We start from the raw sequence: 17,182 nt of genomic DNA on the forward strand, positions 1-17,182 counted from the left end.
ATAAATCATAATTTCTGTCTCCCCTGGCACATTTCTCCAGCTATTCCCTGTGGAAGTAAATCTAGATATACTAGTATCTTGAAGAATATCTAGTCTAATATTATGTGCTGTCATCATGGCAAAGATAAAGGAGATCAGTTATTAAAAATGAGTTATTAAAACTGTTGTCTTTAATAATGTGTTGAAGAAATCTAAGATAAATCATGATCTCTCTCTCTCTCTACAGGCAACAGTTTCCTCCCTAATCCTCTGGAATTAACCCATTTCTGGATTAAAAGCATGGATAACACCAACAACAGCACTCGATCTGCAGCAAACATCCGACAGCCAGCAGCAGACGTAATGATCTTTTCTGACACATCTCTGGATTAACATTTAACATCTGGATTACAACACACACGCATTATCACCATGATCCAGCACATCCTCAGTGTGTTTTGTGGATTTACGCTGGCTCTGGCTCAGCAAACGCAGTTCATTACTGTGACCACTAATTACGGTAAACTCCGCGGGCTCCGTGTGGCTCTTCCCAGTGAGATTTTGGGCCCGGTGGAGCAGTTTTTGGGCGTCCCGTATGCTATGGCCCCTACAGGAGAGCGTCGTTTTCAGGCCCCGGAGCCGCCGCTGTCCTGGCCGGGGATCAGAAATGCCACACAGTTCGCTCCGGTGTGTCCGCAGTTTCTGGAGGACCGGCTGCTGCTCACTGATATGCTGCCCGTCTGGTTTACTGCCAATCTGGACACCGTGGCCACATACGTGCATGATCAGAGCGAAGATTGCCTGTATCTCAACATATACGTGCCCACGGAGGAAGGTATGTGTGGAGAAAAACTATTGAAAATAGTTGGTTGACGTGTGGTTGTGTTGTGCATTTGAATTGATCTATGTGGTGAAGTGCTGAATTTAATATGTCTAATATGAATTTAATGCCCTCTTGTCAATTTTCTCTATTTTTTTTAATTTCAAATATTTCCCAAGTGATGTTTAACGGAGGCAGGAATTTCTGATAGTATTTCCTCTAATATTTTTTCTTCTGGAGAAAGTAGTTTTTAATTGTTTTAAACCATTTTAAGGTCAATATTATTAGCCCAGCCAGGACTCGAACTAGGGGTGGGCGATATGACCTTAAATTAATATCACGGTATTTTTCATCTTTTGAACGGTGATGGTATAATATCATGGTATTACTTTATATAGCAAAATAATATACATCTCAAGGAAGAACGGACAAAAGAAAGTCTCACTTCTATCACTCTTTAAGTTTTGATTTGGGTTTGTGTCATTTTAAATGCTCAGTCTCGTTATGAGCTGATCTTCATTTCTCTGTGTTGGTGGAATAAAGCAGGCGAGTCAGCCGCACCAATTCATGAGCAGACAGAGCAGGATTGTCATAGTGACCACCAGCGCGATACCGCTCTTTGTTATGAGCCGTAGTTTCAGTGTAAACTTAGTAAGGTGAGTTTCTTAGGCGATGATGTGTAGAGTATTAGATTTTACATTTAGCAGACATTTGCGCCGAACACGCGGTGAATGCACTGCGAGATCCGGGCACCTTCTCCGAAAACACTCGATTGATCTCAGCTGGCGGATCAACATTTACCTCATGTCGTGGTCGCTGTCATCTGCGCCATTATTATTATTATAACTTTAGGTGAGGTTTGCAAACCTGTGTACTTTCACTCTTCAGCCGTTTGCATTTCCTGCAGTAACAAAAGCTCCCTGTTATCTGTCAGCGGGAAGCGTTGAGTGACTGACAGCTAATATGAACCAATACAGCAGCAGGGTAGAGCGATTCAGCAAGTTTTTAGAGAAAATCAAATCAGATTGCACTACAACCATTATATTCAGACACACAAATGCTCCCAAATATATTATGAGGGCGCATGCATTACATTTCAATTCAATTCAATTCAATTCAATTCACCTTTATTTGTATAGCGCTTATACAATGTAGATTGTGTCAAAGCAGCTTCACATAAAAGGTCACAGTAAATAGGAACAGTGTAGTTCAGTTTGTAGTGTTTAAGTTCAGTTCAGTTCAGTTCAGTTCAGTGTGGTTTAATAATCACTACTGAGAGTCCAAATACTGAAGAGCAAATCCAACGATGCGCAGCTCTACAGATCCTGAACCATGCAAGCCAGTGGCGACAGCGGAGAGGGAAAAAAACTTCACTAATGGTGAAAGTGAAGAAAAAAAACCTTGAGAGAAACCAGGCTCAGTTGGGCACGACCATTTTAATTTCTCCGCTGGCCAAACGTCTTGTGCAGAGCTGCAGTCTCAGTGGCGGAGGCTGGAAGCTGGCCTCAGCGAAGACTCGTCTGTCTCTGGAGCGTCACAGGAATCAGTCTCATGTTCTCCACTCCTCCATGACCATCGCAGTAGCTGCTCAGGATTCGGCCAGGTCCAGGATATAAAAAACCTTGGGATCATCTCGTCGTTGGTCTTGGATTGAATCAGTGACTCTGCATAGTCTGAGGGCCTCGGGAAGAGCATCTCCAGGTGGAAATGGAGAATAAAGAAAATAATTAGTGTAGCTGCTGTTCATAGTGTATATCAACAAGATGCATAACCTGTGTGGAAGCCCCCTAAGTGGTGCACTAAGTGTACGCTTTACTGAACAGATAGGTCTTTAATCTAGTTTTGAATAGGGAGAGTGTGTCTGAGCCTTGGACGTTATCAGGAAGGCTATTCCAGAGTTTAGGAGCTATAAATGAGAAGGCTCGACCTCCTTTACTCGACTTTGCTATTCTAGGTACTACCAGAAGCCCTGAGTTTTGAGATCTTAAAGAGCGAGTTGGATTGTAGCGAGACAGAAGATTGGTTAGATAAACAGGAGCTAGATTATTTAAAGCTTTATATGTAAGAAGCAATATTTTAAAATCAATACGAAACTTAACAGGCAGCCAGTGTAAGGAGGATAAAATTGGGGTGATGTGATCAAATTTTCTAGACCTGGTAAGAACTCTGGCAGCTGCATTTTGTACTAGCTGAAGTTTGTTAATAGAGGATGCTGGGCAGCCAGCAAACAGTGCATTACAGTAGGTAAAAATGGTCGCAATTTCGAGCCCTGTAGTATAAGGACAGGTATTCAGACCACGACTGAACGTTTGAAAAAAATTGAATGCCTTATTATTTAGAATTAGCTATTATTGATGTAAATGCAGCCGTTCAAGGCACATAATTGATTTATTACGGTATTGACGGTATTAGAAAATCCATGTCGTGGCGCAATGTCACACCGGTGATGACTATGACACCGGTGTACCGCCCACCCCTAACTCGAACCAGCAAGCTTCTTGCTGTGAGGCCACAGTGTTAACCACTGAGCCACCATGTTGCATAATATATTATATCATATCATATTACATTACATTACATTATATGGCATTACGGTAGCACAATCTCCTCACAGCAAGAAGCTCGCTGGTTTGAGCCTCAGCTGGGTAAGATGATAATTGATATGAGTGTGAATGAGGGTGTATGGGTGTTTCCCAGTGGTGGGTTGCAGCTGAAAGGGCATCCGATGTGTAAAACATATGCTGGATAAGTTAGCAGTTCATTCCACTGTGGTGACCTCTGATTAATAAAGGGACTAAGCTGAAAAGAAAATGAATGAATGAATATTATATTATAATGTTAAGATTCATTCATTCATTTTGTTTTCAGTTTTTTTAATTTAATAATATATATATTAGTGCTGGCAATTGATAAAAAAAATCAACTAGTTAAACACACTTTGTTTTGCAATTAATTGTGATTAATTGCATTTAAAAGACTGAAACTTTTGGCTATTCAAACGTAAAATTTATGTAAATGCAAGACAAAAAAACTATTTAAATTCAAAATATAAAATATTTTGTTTAACTTGTAACACAGATTTCTTCATGTAATCAACACACCTACAATAAACCATCAAGATCCTCAAACTGTTGTCTTGACAGCCATATTTATTACTGAAATTAAAACACAGGCATGTAAATGTCATCTGAATTTCAAAACAATCAATGCCAATAACAAACAAAAATTATTTCCATGATGGATTCTGAGTGGACCGCAGAAAAATGCCAAAATACAGGCACTGGAAATATGGAAACTGGAAAATTATAATAATAATAAAGTATTGAATACAAACAATTGCACTCATTGTAAAGTTGTTTTGCTGTGAGTTGAGAACATTATTTATAAAGCAGAAACAGTTTTGTTTAGTCCTCCTTTACATTCAGCAGTTGCTAAGACAGTCCAGTCTGTTGACATTATCAGGGGACAATGTGGCCCTTTTCTTTTGAATGATGTGAGCTGAGAGTGAGAACAGTCTCTCACAAGCACAATCACTGAATCAGCATATGCATTTCATTGCCTAATTTTGGTGCCACTGGTGCTGCGACAAGGGCGTAAGAAGCATCAAGGGGTACATCAAAGGCACACACAGGTATACGTTGCGTCACACCAAAGACTAATTCTTACAGGGACTTAGGACACCGTCTCTAAACATTTAATTCTAATCAACTCTGAGGGATACAGACACCATCGGCGATGTTTAGGTGTTTGTTCTTGTTGCTAGGAAACGCGCGCAGTACAGCGCACCCGGTGAGCAACTCCCTTCAGATTCATCAACATCAACAGATTCATTTAATGATCGCGTTCATCAAATTTGCTTAAACGAAGCGTTCTAAAGTATGGCTGTATTGTACAAGCAAGAATTCTGACAACAATGTGCAGCAGACGCTTTACAAAAGTTGTGTTTAAGAGGAGGGAAACACGTCAAACTTAATGAAACATTTAAAGGCTCATGGAATCATCTTAAAGGCAGAGGAATGGGCTGTCTTTGACAGCTTGCTACATCCTCTGGCACTTTCAGAGTACATTTACACGGATGTACATTTACACCAATACTCTGATTTTAATATGATTAAGATAAATTTCTTATTAAGAGTCGACCATGTAAACAGCGATTTTTGATTACCTTTAAGGACCACCGAGTCATGAAATCCGGAGGTTTTTCTTTCCATTCGGCATGTGGTATCAAAACCCATTAAAACAAAAGTGGAAAGATTAAACATCCGAAATTAGATGAAACTCTGGAGGAAACGCTGGAGAGCCTGGTGATGCGACATTAATTATTTTACACTGGAAACTTTCCATCTAAAAGTCCTTCCTTGGTCTTATCTATATTTCTTTGCACGTTGAACACACGTGATGTTTCCCAGTGATGGGGAGAAGATGGAAGCGCATAAAACATATGCTGGATATGTTGGCGGTTCATTCCACTGTGGCGATCATAGATTAATAAAGGGACTAAGCCAAAAAGAAAATGACTGATTGTATGTGTATATACATATATATATATATATATTAAGGGTCTACCGATACGCGTATTCATATTGAACCGTTCAGTACGAGACTTTCGGTTCGGTACGCATTACAACCCAAACGATTCGATTCAGACTAACAATATTATATTTATTTTTTTACAATATTATATTTATTTTTTATAGGAAGCTTTTTGGTTTTGAGTATAAAGAAGGATTTGTTTTATTTGCTGTTTAAAGTAAACACTGTTTAAAGTAAAAGAAAAAAAAAGATCATACGTCTATGATGTTAATTTTAATACGTAAAAAAATTAAAATACGAGAAATGTTCTGCCTTTTTTCTTTTTTTTTTCTGCTGTATCGAAAACATGCCGAACCGTGACACCACTGTGTCGTATCGAACCGAACTGTGATTTTTGTGAACCGTTACACCCCTAATATATATATATATATCTTTTATTTGACCCAAGAATGATGAGTCCTCTCACGCAGTGATTTATTGAGATTCGATGCATGTACACATTTGTGCAGGTGGAGGAGATTAGTTCCTTTCTCAATTGATCTTTCGGGTTTGAGTCATTTGTTCATCACGTGAAAGACAGAAGTCAATTAAATGCTTTTAGAGACGTAAAAAAGATTAGATCCGTTCATTTCTCGAGCCCTTCGTTTTGAGTCATCTCTTTATATGCTGTCGCATAGTGAACGAACATCTCAAAAACCTGAAGAGCTGAACTAATCATGGGTCTGGCTTTATCAGGCTCAGACTGAATGACTCAAATTTGAAGACATGTCAGAAAAGGTGAACTGAGCTAATCATAGACAATAGACCAGGTAAACAGTGAATGATTACACCGCATGTACAGCACCAAGAGCATCAACGTCGCCCATATTTGATTCCATGGCACAGTTTAGTGAAGCAGAGGCTGCTGAATCCCATCAAGTCGACTCAGGATACCATTTATATTCGCAATCGCATATTGCCATATAGGGTATATGCCGAGCTAGTGTGTTTCCCATACTGATAAACTTCCGGTTATTGTGAGTTTTTTTTTCCATTTTATACGGTTCCTTTTACAGCATGGATGTTGTAATGTAATTAAAATACATTCAGTTAAACAGACTTTGGCATTCATTTAGTTGTTCAAGCGTAAAACGAGACAAAAAGCAGTTTACTCGCACACGCCCGTCAGAATCGGCAGGCTATCACAGAAGCTCCATTGAATTTACTGGGGTAAAATAAATGTTCATATTATATAGACATGGCGGGGGAAATGTTATTTAATGCAGTGCTTCTTGTACAATCTGAGACCCACCGTATATCAGATATCACTCAGCCAGTGGAGATCGCTGATTTTTAAAGAAAACAGACCTTAAACGCACCGATTTGCATTGCCATACAATTCACTGGAAACGATTAAGCCAGGTTACTGGCAAATTAAAAGTCCTATTAGCATGCTTCGGCATATACCCTATTAACCTCAATAATTGCAATATGAAAGTGTTCCCAACTCGTGCAGCCCTATTTCAAACACAGAGATATTGATAACATGTTTACATGCAGTACTACTTATATAAACTAATGATCAAAGCATATAATGAAGTGCAATACAATGTTTTAAAATAGCTGTTTACTCTTGATTAGTAAATTTGTAATGTCACATTTATTTTATGACCGATATTTGTTTAATATTCATTTGTTTATCTATTATATTTGATGCATCTGGCTTTTATAGCTCACACCGTTTTTATATGAGTTTTTCATTGCATTGTTTTTTACAAAGTTGCAGCAAACATCAGTGTTTGTTTATACGGTAAATACAATTTTACTACCTAAATACCACATTTATTTTAAATTAGGGTTGAGCGATGTCGACCAACTTGGCATTGTAAGATGTCTAATGTGAAACACCGCGATGGATGATGGCATCGTCGTTGCAGGCGGCCGTGAATTACTAGTTTATGAATAATTAATTAATTCATAACTAATTAATTATTTGTAGCCTACAGTTTCAACTACCTGACCCGCGTGGTCTTTGTTTTACTCATAACCAAATCATAAATAAATATGAATAGGCAGAGTGATCTGTGTCGTAATAATGGCGTTTACAAACTTGGTTAGTAAATAAGCTGCACAGTGTACTATAAGCAGTGGACTGTAACACAATATACTATAATATAATATCACGTTTAACAACTATAGTGAGACGTGATCCAGCAGTACATCCTTGTTAAACTGTCCAACGTGCACTGCTGGGCTGACTGCTGCAACTCAGATGCTGCAGCGCGTGAAAGAGTGTGTGTGTGTGTGGTCATGTGATGTGCGTTTTCAGTGGTATAGAGGTAGATTCAATTCAGTCCTATTTTAAATGTGTAACTTGCCCTTCCTTTATAATTGTTTTGTTGTTTTTCTACATCTGTATTTTATGGCTCAGAGATTATGAGATAGTAAAAACTGTTTTACACAAATAAGTAACTATAAATTAAATAAATAGACTCGGATATATAGAACTAGCTAAAGGTATAATAAACATCCGTATGCACACATGTTGATTATAGCTCACATAATTATTATATTAATTGAATATATGCACATTTCCTGGTAATTAATGAAGCGCTAATACATATTCTCATAGTTATCCTTGAATTGCTTTTACAAAGTTGCAACAGACATACTTTCTAAATGTCGTGTTTATTTTAATGTGCAGTTTGCTGTTTCAATATAACTGCATGAATGTTGTAAGCAATTAGTGAGCGGAGGATTTCTGCGGTCAATGTTTTTGGTGTTACCGACTGATTTAACACAGAATGCGCGCAGCTCTGCTTTAACATGCGTGTGTTTAATGTCTGTAAAGTCTACATGAGCAGATCACTGTACTGAAGGATCTTCTGTGATCATATTTGTGCGTGTCTGTCTGGTTAATGATGTTTCCAAAGCAAAAACATGCTGTTTGTTTGCAGAGGACATGGATTTATGGTTCTGCAGATGATTCATAGATTCATCAGAAACGCAACACATCGCCTGAGGAGCCAGACATGATGAAACACATGATAAAACAGACACACACACACACACACACACACACACACACACACACACACACACACACACACACACACAACATGAGATGGAGAAATTTACAGCCTTTTGTTTCTGAAATGTACCTTATTTTTCTGCATCAGTTTTATTAGTAATGTACAGAGCAGGCTGATGCTATTTTACAATAATTTAGATAATTATTTTCACCTTTATTTCTCTAACGCTTTTACAATGTAGATTGTTTTAAAGCAGCTTCACATAGAAGATTATAGTGAATTGAAACTGTGTCAGTCCAGTTTTCAGAGTTCAGTTTAGCTCAGTTCAGTGTGGTTTAATATTCACTGCTGAGAGTCCAAACACTGAAGAGCAAATCCAACGATGCGCAGCTCTACAGATCCTGAACCATGCAAGCCAGATAATATTGTATTATCTATTGATAATATTGTGTTGATGAACTAAATAGGTCGTAGTGTGTGTGAGTGTGTATGGGTGTTTCCCAGTACTGGGTTGCTGCTGGAATGGCATCGGCTGCATAAATCATATGGCAGAATAGTTGCTGGTTCATTCTGCTGTGGTGATGAATATATGAATGTATGTTGAATTTGTTTTAAATTTTTATATTTTTAACTTTAGTTAATGTTTTAGTCATATTGCTGTTGTTTTTAGTTATATTTGTTTTTAAAATGCATCTCTCTTTGTTTTTTTTGTTTTAGAAATAAGTAAATATAAACAAATCTTAAATTATTCGTTTTTTTATCAGTTAACAATTATTTTATGACCCTTACATTTGAACTTTTATATATATATATCCATGATTTGTTTCAAAATGTATATAAAATTTTTATTGTCATAAAAATTATTTCATCTTTTTTATTGTTTAATAATTTTTTTTTTTTTTTTACAAAATCTATATTTATTAGCCATATCTGAAAAAAGTGTTGCATTCAAAACTGTTGCAAACAATTTATTTGTGTTGAATTTAAACAAACAAATTAAATTTAATAATGTTCAACTTAATTTGTTTGTTTAAATTCACCCCAAATAAATTGTTTACAACCACTTAACGTAATCAAATTGAGTAAATCAAAGAAATCAATTTTTTTTCAGTGTATATAACTAAAATGTTTTTCTTTTGTTTGTCTTTTTGTTATATATTTTCATTATATCATAATACACTACCTGACAAAAGTCTTGTTGCCTATTCAAGTTTTAGGAACAACAAATAATAACTTGACTTCCAGTGGATCATTCGATATCAGAAGTGTCTTATATGAAAGGCAAAGGCCAGATGACGCTTATTTGAGCACAATAAAATCTGATCATGCTTTATTTATTATTAATAATTTCATTAGGACAGTAAGGTTTGACTCTGCTTAGACTAAAGTCTGCTCACTGAACCTTCAATAATGTCCAGTATAGAATATGTGCTCATGCTGCAGTGGAAACAGAATGAATATTGTGTCTGACTCCATCATGAGCTTGGAGGACTGCATCCATACATCTCTGACATGACTCAAATCACTGATTAATAAAGTCATCTGGAATGGTGAAGAAAGCCTTCTTGCAGGACTCCCAGAGTTCATCAAGAGTCTTTGTGTTCATCTTCAACGCCTCCTTCATCTTACCCCAGAAGTGCTCAATAATGTTCATGTCTGGTGACTGGGCTGGCCAATCCTGCAGCACCTTGACCTTCTTAGCTTTCAGGAGCTTTGATGTGGAGGCTGAAGTATGAGAAGGAGCGCTATCCTGCTGGAGAATTGTCCCTCTCCTGTGGTTTGTAATGTAATGGGCAGCACAAATGTCTTGATACCTCAGGCTGTTGATGTTGATCATCCACTCTGCAGATCTCTCACACGCCCCCATACTGAATATAACCCCAAACCATGATTTCTCCTTCACCAAACTTGACTGATATCTATGAGAATCTTGGCTCCATGCTGGTTCCAGTAGATCTTCTGCAGTATTAGTGATGATTGGGATGCAGATCAACAGATGATTCAGCAGAGAAATCCACCTTCTGACACTTTACAAATGATCAACTAGAAGTCCAGTTATTATTTGTTGCTCTTACAAACAAGACTTTTGTTAGGGTGTGTATGTGAGCCATGAAAGCCAGATGCATCAATATATCTTATATTTGTTGTATGTTTATACCTTTGTTAAAAAGTATTATTATTTAGATGTTTTAGAAATGTAGTGCAGTAGCCGTACAGGGTTAAATCCCTAAGAAAGAGCTTGTGTTATTGTAACCTCTGAGGTTTTCTTAATGCATACAGTTAGACAGCCAGTAAATGTTATGTTAATGTTTCCTTTAATGCTGTTTAAGTGAAGATAATCTTTGCTTGCTTGCTTTGTAATTAACATGAGAGCGAGCGTCTGCATGGTTTTCTGAAGCTGTAGGTTTTCACGAAGCGTAGTTTTCTCTTGGGGAACACAGTAACGTACCGCAGTAAACATCCTCCGCTCATTAAACGCCGCTTCATTTTTCACACTTAATGCAAAGGATCTGCAGTTGCTCATAATTGGGCAATTCTGTCCTGCCCTCAGTAGTGAACACTTTTGATCTTGTCCACTGAGTTGCAGTGTTTGCTGGTCTCAGTCTTCTGCCTAATGGAGATTATAATGAGTTAATGGACGTGATGTAAAACAGCAGCAGATAAAAGCACATCTTCTGACCTCAGACGTCTTTTATGGAGACCAGAGACATCAACATATTTACTCTAAACACACAGACTCACACACACGCACACACAGTCTGATTAATTACAGGAGGAAGAATCATCTGTCTATCTGTATATACTCTCACCGGCCACTTTATTAGGTACACCAGTCCTACATCCCGTTAACAAATTTCTAATCAGCCAATCACATGGCAGCAGCTCAATGCATTTATACATGTAGACATGGTCAAGACGATCTGCTGCAGTTCAAAGCGAGCATCAGAATGGGGAAGAAAGGGGATTTAGGTGACTTTTAACATGGCATGGTTGTTGGTGTCAGACAGGAGCGGCAGATCTGTGTGCTCAAATGCCTTGTTGATGCCAGAGGTCAGAGGAGAATGGCCAGACTGGTTCCAGCTGATAGAAAGGCAACAGTAACTCAAATAAGCACTCGTTACAACCGAGGTCTGCAGAAGAGCATCTCTGAACACACAACACAACCAACCTTGAGGCGGATGGGCTACAGCACCAGAAGACCACACCGGGTGCCGCTCCTGTCAGCTAAGAACAAGAAACTGAGGCTACAATTCACACAGGCTCACCAAAACTGGACAATAGAAGATTGGAGAAACGTTGCCTGGTCTGATGAGTCTCCATTTCTGCTGCCACATTCGGATGCTCGGCTCACAATTTGGCCTCAACAACATGAAAGCATGGATCCATCCTGCCTTGTATCAGCGGTTCAGGGTGGTGGTGTAATGGTGTGGGGGAGATTTTCTTGGCACACTTTGGGTCCATTAGTACCAATTGAGCATGGTGTCAACGCTACAGCCTACCTGAGTATTGCTGCTGATCATGTCCATCCCTTTATGACCACAGTGTCTCCATCTTTTTTTTTTAATAATAATTTTTTCTGGGTTTTCACCTTTAATGGACAGGACAGTATAGAGTATTGACAGGAAAGCGTGGGGAGCAGAGAGAGGGGAAGAATCGGCATAGGAATGTGAGGCGGGAAACGAACCTGGGTCGCCGTGAGCACCGGAGTGCATGTGTCGACGCACAATCCACTACACCACTGGCGCCGACCAGTGTCTCCATCTTCTGATGGCTACTTCCAGCAGGATAACACACCATGTCATAAAGCGTGAATCATCTCAGACTGGTTTCTTGAACATGACAATGAGTTCACTGTACTCAAATGGCCTCCACAGTCACCAGATCCCAATCCTATAGAGCGCCTTTGGGATGTGGCGAACGGGAGATTGGCATCATGGATGTGCAGCCGACAAATCTGCAGCAACTGTGTGATGCTATCATGTCAATATGGAGCAAAATCTCTGAGGAATATTTCCAGGAGCTTGTTGAATCTCTGCCATGAAGGATTAAGGCAGTTCTGAAGGCAAGAGGGGGTCCAACCCGGTAAAAGTGTACCTGATAAAGTGGCCAATGAGTAAATGTCTATCTGTCCATCTATCTTTCTGTCTGTCTGTCTGTCTGTCTGTCTGTCTGTCTGTCTGTCTGTCTGTCTGTCTATCTATCTATCTATCTATCTATCTATCTATCTGTCTCTCCCTCTCTCAGTCTGTCCATCTGTCTCTCCATCTATCTGTCTGTCTCTCCATCTTTCCATCTGTCTGTCTGTTTGTCTGTCCCTCCATATATCTTTCTGTCTCTGTGAATCTGTCTGTCTCTCCATCTATTTGTCTGTTTGTCTTTCCATTTCTCCATCTGTCCGTCTGTCTGTCTGTCCGTCTGTCTGTTTGTCTGTCTGTCTCTCTGTCTCACTGTCTGTCTCAATGTCTGTCTGTCTGTCTGTCTGTCTGTCTGTCTGTCTGTTTGTCTGTCTGTCTCACTGTCTATCTGTCTGTCTATCTGTCTCTCCATTTGGCTGTCTGTCTGATTGTCTCTCCATCTGTCTGTCTAGCCGTCTGTTCGTATGTCTATCTGTCAGTCTGTCTGTCTGTCCGTCTATCTGTCTGTCTCACTGTCTGTCTGTCTGTCTGTCTTTCTATCTGTCTGTCACGCTGTCAGTCTCTTTTCATCTATCTGTCTGTTTGTCTGTCTGTCTGTCTGTCTCTCCGTCTGTCTACCTCTGTCAATCTGTTTGTCTCTCTATCTCTCTGTCTGTCTGTCCTTCAGTCTGTAAGTAAGCCGCATGATCTTTGAAACACTGTTTATTCAGACTAGTGAAGTGAAGAAGTCTCCTCTAGTGGGTGGGGGGAAATAGAGAAATAGACCTGTTTGTTTCCAGAAAGTGCCGTGACCACATCAGCAGGTCTCTCATCATTTATATCGAGTAGACTCACTAAATGATCAGATCTTTTCTTAGAAAACAAGACTCGTTGAACTCTGAACTGCAAAACATGAGCAAAGTACTGAATGCCAAGACACTACTTCTCCGTTTGCTTCGTCACACAGCACTAACACCCATGTGTGGACACTTCAGCTAATAGTATTTATAAATAGTTTGTTTTAGATATTCTGATCATTGACGTTGGGATGTGGGTTGTGTATGAATGGCTTAATGTAGAAATAGGTTTTTGTTTGTTTATTGGTGTAACTGTGTATTTTGGACTGGTTTATGTGGAGTATATTTTGAAGTGTACAAATATTTGGAGTATATTTTTGAAGGAACAAGTTTCACCAGTTGACCAAAGTGAAGGAAAAAACCTAGAGAGAAACCGGGCTCAGTTGGCCACGACCATTTCTCCTCCGGCCAAACTTCCTGTGGAGAGCTGCAGTCTAGATACCGGAGGCTGGAAAGACTGGACATCCATCGTGGTGAACTGCAAGTGTGAGTAAGGCACCAGCGGGTGTTCAGGTTGGCCCACAGGATCAAAGCGGTGACTCGTCTGTCACTGGGGTCTTTCAGGAATCCGTCTCATGCACTGCACCACCAGCTCAAGATACAGCCTGGTCCAGGATTATGGTTGCCTTGGCATCAGTTCTTCACAGGTCTTGAATCACGTCCATAACGCTGCACAATCACTAGAGGCCTCGGGATGAGTATTCCCAGGTGGAAATAGAGAAAATAATTAGCGTAGCTGCTGTTCATAGTGTATTTAAACACAAGATGTAAAAATGAAGTGTTATAAATGAAAGTAGGAGATATATAAGCAAACATGTAAAGCATAGGAGTATTTCTAACAAAATGTTGGGTGCATTAAGACAGGAGGAGTGTGACAGGAGGAGTGTTTCACTTATTTAGCTTTTTTTGTTTGTTATTTTGTATTGACATACAGTATGGATGTAATCTCTGCAATAATTCAATCCTGGCATTGCTATGCAGACAATAAATAACCCTTACAGTAAATCTAAACCATGCAGTAAAGGCTGTGTGTGTGTAGGCATGGGTCGATATAAGATTCTGACAGTATGATTCAATTCAATTCATCTTTATTTCTCTAGCACTTTTACAATGTAGATTGTGTCAAAGTAGCTGCACACAGAAGATCATAGTGAACTAAAACAGTGTCAGTTCAGTTTAGCTCAGTTCAGTGTGGTTTAATAATCACTGCTGAGAGTCCAAACACTGAAGAGCAAATCCAACGATGCGCAACTCTATAGATCCTGAACCATACAAGCCAGAGGCGACAGGGGTGAGGAAAAAACTTCACCAATTGGCGAAAGTGAAGAATTAAAAAACCTGGAGAGAAACCAGGCAGTCTAGGCTCCGGAGGCTGGAAGCTGGACGTCAGCGAGACTCATCTGTCCCTGGAGCGTCACAGGAATCAGTCTCATGCTCTCCACTCCTCCAAGACCACCATAGCAGCTGCTTTGGATACGGCCTGGTCCAGGATTATGGAAACCTTGGGATCATCTCGTTGCTGGTCTTGCATCGCATCAGTGGCACTGCATAGCATCTGAGGGTCTCGAGATGAGTATCCCCAGGTGGAAATAGAGAATAAAGAGAATAATTAGCGTAGCTGCTGTTCATAGTGTATATAAACGAGATGCAGAAACCTGTGTGGAGCACATTCATGTATCATACCGCCGAGTGGTGCACTAAGTGTATGCTTTACTGAACAGATAGGTCTTTAATCTAGTTTTGAATTGGGAGAGTGTGTCTGAGCCTCGGACATTATCAGGAAGGCTATTCCAGAGTTTAGGAGCCATAAATGAGAAGGCTCGACCTCCTTTACTCGACTTTGCTATTCTAGGTACTACCAGAAGCCCTGAGAGATGTTTGCTGAATTGTGGGCTGACCAGTAGCTCTTGATAAGAAGGATCCTTATTCATGGAGATTCTGTTGCCCTAAAAAAACAAAAAAAAATAGTCTTAAAAATGTCCATTTAGCGTAGGAGTGGTATAACAGAACATTTTAGTGATTTCTTTAAACCGTGACTTTTCCAAAAGACGGTTAACCTTGAAACCGGTCATCCCATGCCTATGTGTGAGTAACGGATCTTCTTTTCTTTCAGAAACACAAGACGACGCGGGTCTGAAACCGGTTATGGTCTACATTCACGGCGGCTCGTATGTGGAGGGAACAGGGAATATGATCGACGGCAGCGTCCTCGCTAGCTACGGAAACGTCATCGTGGTCACCGTAAACTACAGACTCGGAGTGCTGGGTGAGTGTGTGTGTGTGTGTGTGTGTGTGTGTGTGTGTGTTAGTGATTTGTTTGCAGGAAAATATATTCAGGGGTAGCGCTGTGGCCTCACAGTAAGAAGGTTGCTGGTTGGAGTCTCGGCTGGATCAGTGGTCATTTCTGTGTGGAGTTTGCGTGTTCTCCCCGTGTTGGTGTGGGTTTTTTCCGGGCGCTCTGGTTTCCCCCACAGTCCAAAGACATGCACTATAGGGGAACTGATGAACTGAATTGTCTGTAGTGAGTGTGTGTGTGAGAATGAGTGTGTATGGGTGTTTCCCAGAGTTGGGTTGCAGGTGGAAGGGCATCTCTGATGATTCCTACATTATCAGTTACTGTGTCATGTTGATCAAAACTCACTCACTCCACAACATTTAATCGTTTGTTCATGGCATAAGTCTTTAATGCAAAATGGCTGAACAATACTGTCGTAATATTTTGTCATAATGCATATATCTATACATTTCCATTAGACGTATCTGTCTAAAATTGGTAGATTTCTGAAAGGAGATTCTCCTATGGTCACATTTCTACTTGTGTCTACTTGCTGTCTTTTCCTTTCTGTATCACAGTGACATGATCTGGCTCAAATTACAGTACAAGCAGCCGAAAATCCTCAAGATGGTCATAGTTTAGATCAGAACAGCCCTCCAGAGTCCACTGTTATCGAATAGTTGGTGGTTCATTCCACTGTGGCGATGAATAAAGGATCTAAGCTGAAAGAAAATGAATGAATGATTGTCTGTTATCTATTTTTGTTTCATTTAATATTTTTGTTTTTCTATTTTCACGATATTTTCCTTTTCTTTTGATTTGTTTCATATTTATTGTCGCTCTTTGTGCTTCTAAATATAAAACAGTCTATAACAAATACATAAATAGATAAAAAATATAGACCATATTTAGAAATATTTAGACTATGTTCATTCATTCATTCATTTCCTTCTCAGCTTAGTCCCCTTTATTAATCTGGGATCGCCACAGCGGAATGAACCACCAACTAGTAAGTGCTAAAAATAAATGATAAACTAATGAAATGGATAATATACACCACATGTCTAGTTTCTATTAGATTTTAATTAAGGTTATTATCATTTTTGTCATCTCTTTAGTTTCATTAATCTTTTATAATTTTACAATAGAAGCAAATTCAACTTTTGATGAAATATGTCACTTTTATTAAACGTTTTTGCATCATTTATTCTAGTTTAATCATTTATCCATTCATTTATTTTCCTTCAGTTTACTCCCTTATTCATCAGGGGTCACCACAGCATATTCCAGCATATGTTTTACACAGAGGATGCCCTTCCAGCTGCAACCCAGTACTAGGAAACACCCAAACACACTCTTTCATACACTATGGCCAATTTAGTTCCCACAGCAACACGGGGAGAACATGCAAACTTCACACAGAAGTGCCAACTGACCCAGCTGGGACTCGAACCAGAGACCTTCTTGCTGTGAGGCCACAGTGCTAACCACTGAGCCACCATGCCGCAAAGGCAAAAACAGCCAAAATAATAAAAATAAAGAAATATATATATAAAAACACACATAAACAGACAAAACAAATCTGCACACTC

At 39.4% G+C, this 17,182-nt stretch overlaps 1 protein-coding gene across 1 annotated transcript in view; it reads left to right on the forward strand.

The window, feature by feature from the left end:
* nlgn4xb (neuroligin 4 X-linked b) overlaps positions 1-17,182 on the forward strand; it is a 51,435-nt gene that overhangs the window by 16,862 nt on the left and 17,391 nt on the right. Inside the window, exons 2-3 of the mRNA XM_056466006.1 lie at positions 227-814; positions 15,429-15,581. Of these exons, the coding sequence (XP_056321981.1) occupies positions 412-814; positions 15,429-15,581 (556 nt within the window). The 5' untranslated portion in view covers positions 227-411. The remainder of the gene's footprint in view (positions 1-226; positions 815-15,428; positions 15,582-17,182) is intronic.

Source organism: Danio aesculapii, chromosome 9 (genome assembly GCF_903798145.1).
Source record: "Danio aesculapii chromosome 9, fDanAes4.1, whole genome shotgun sequence".
NCBI lineage: Eukaryota > Metazoa > Chordata > Actinopteri > Cypriniformes > Danionidae > Danio > Danio aesculapii.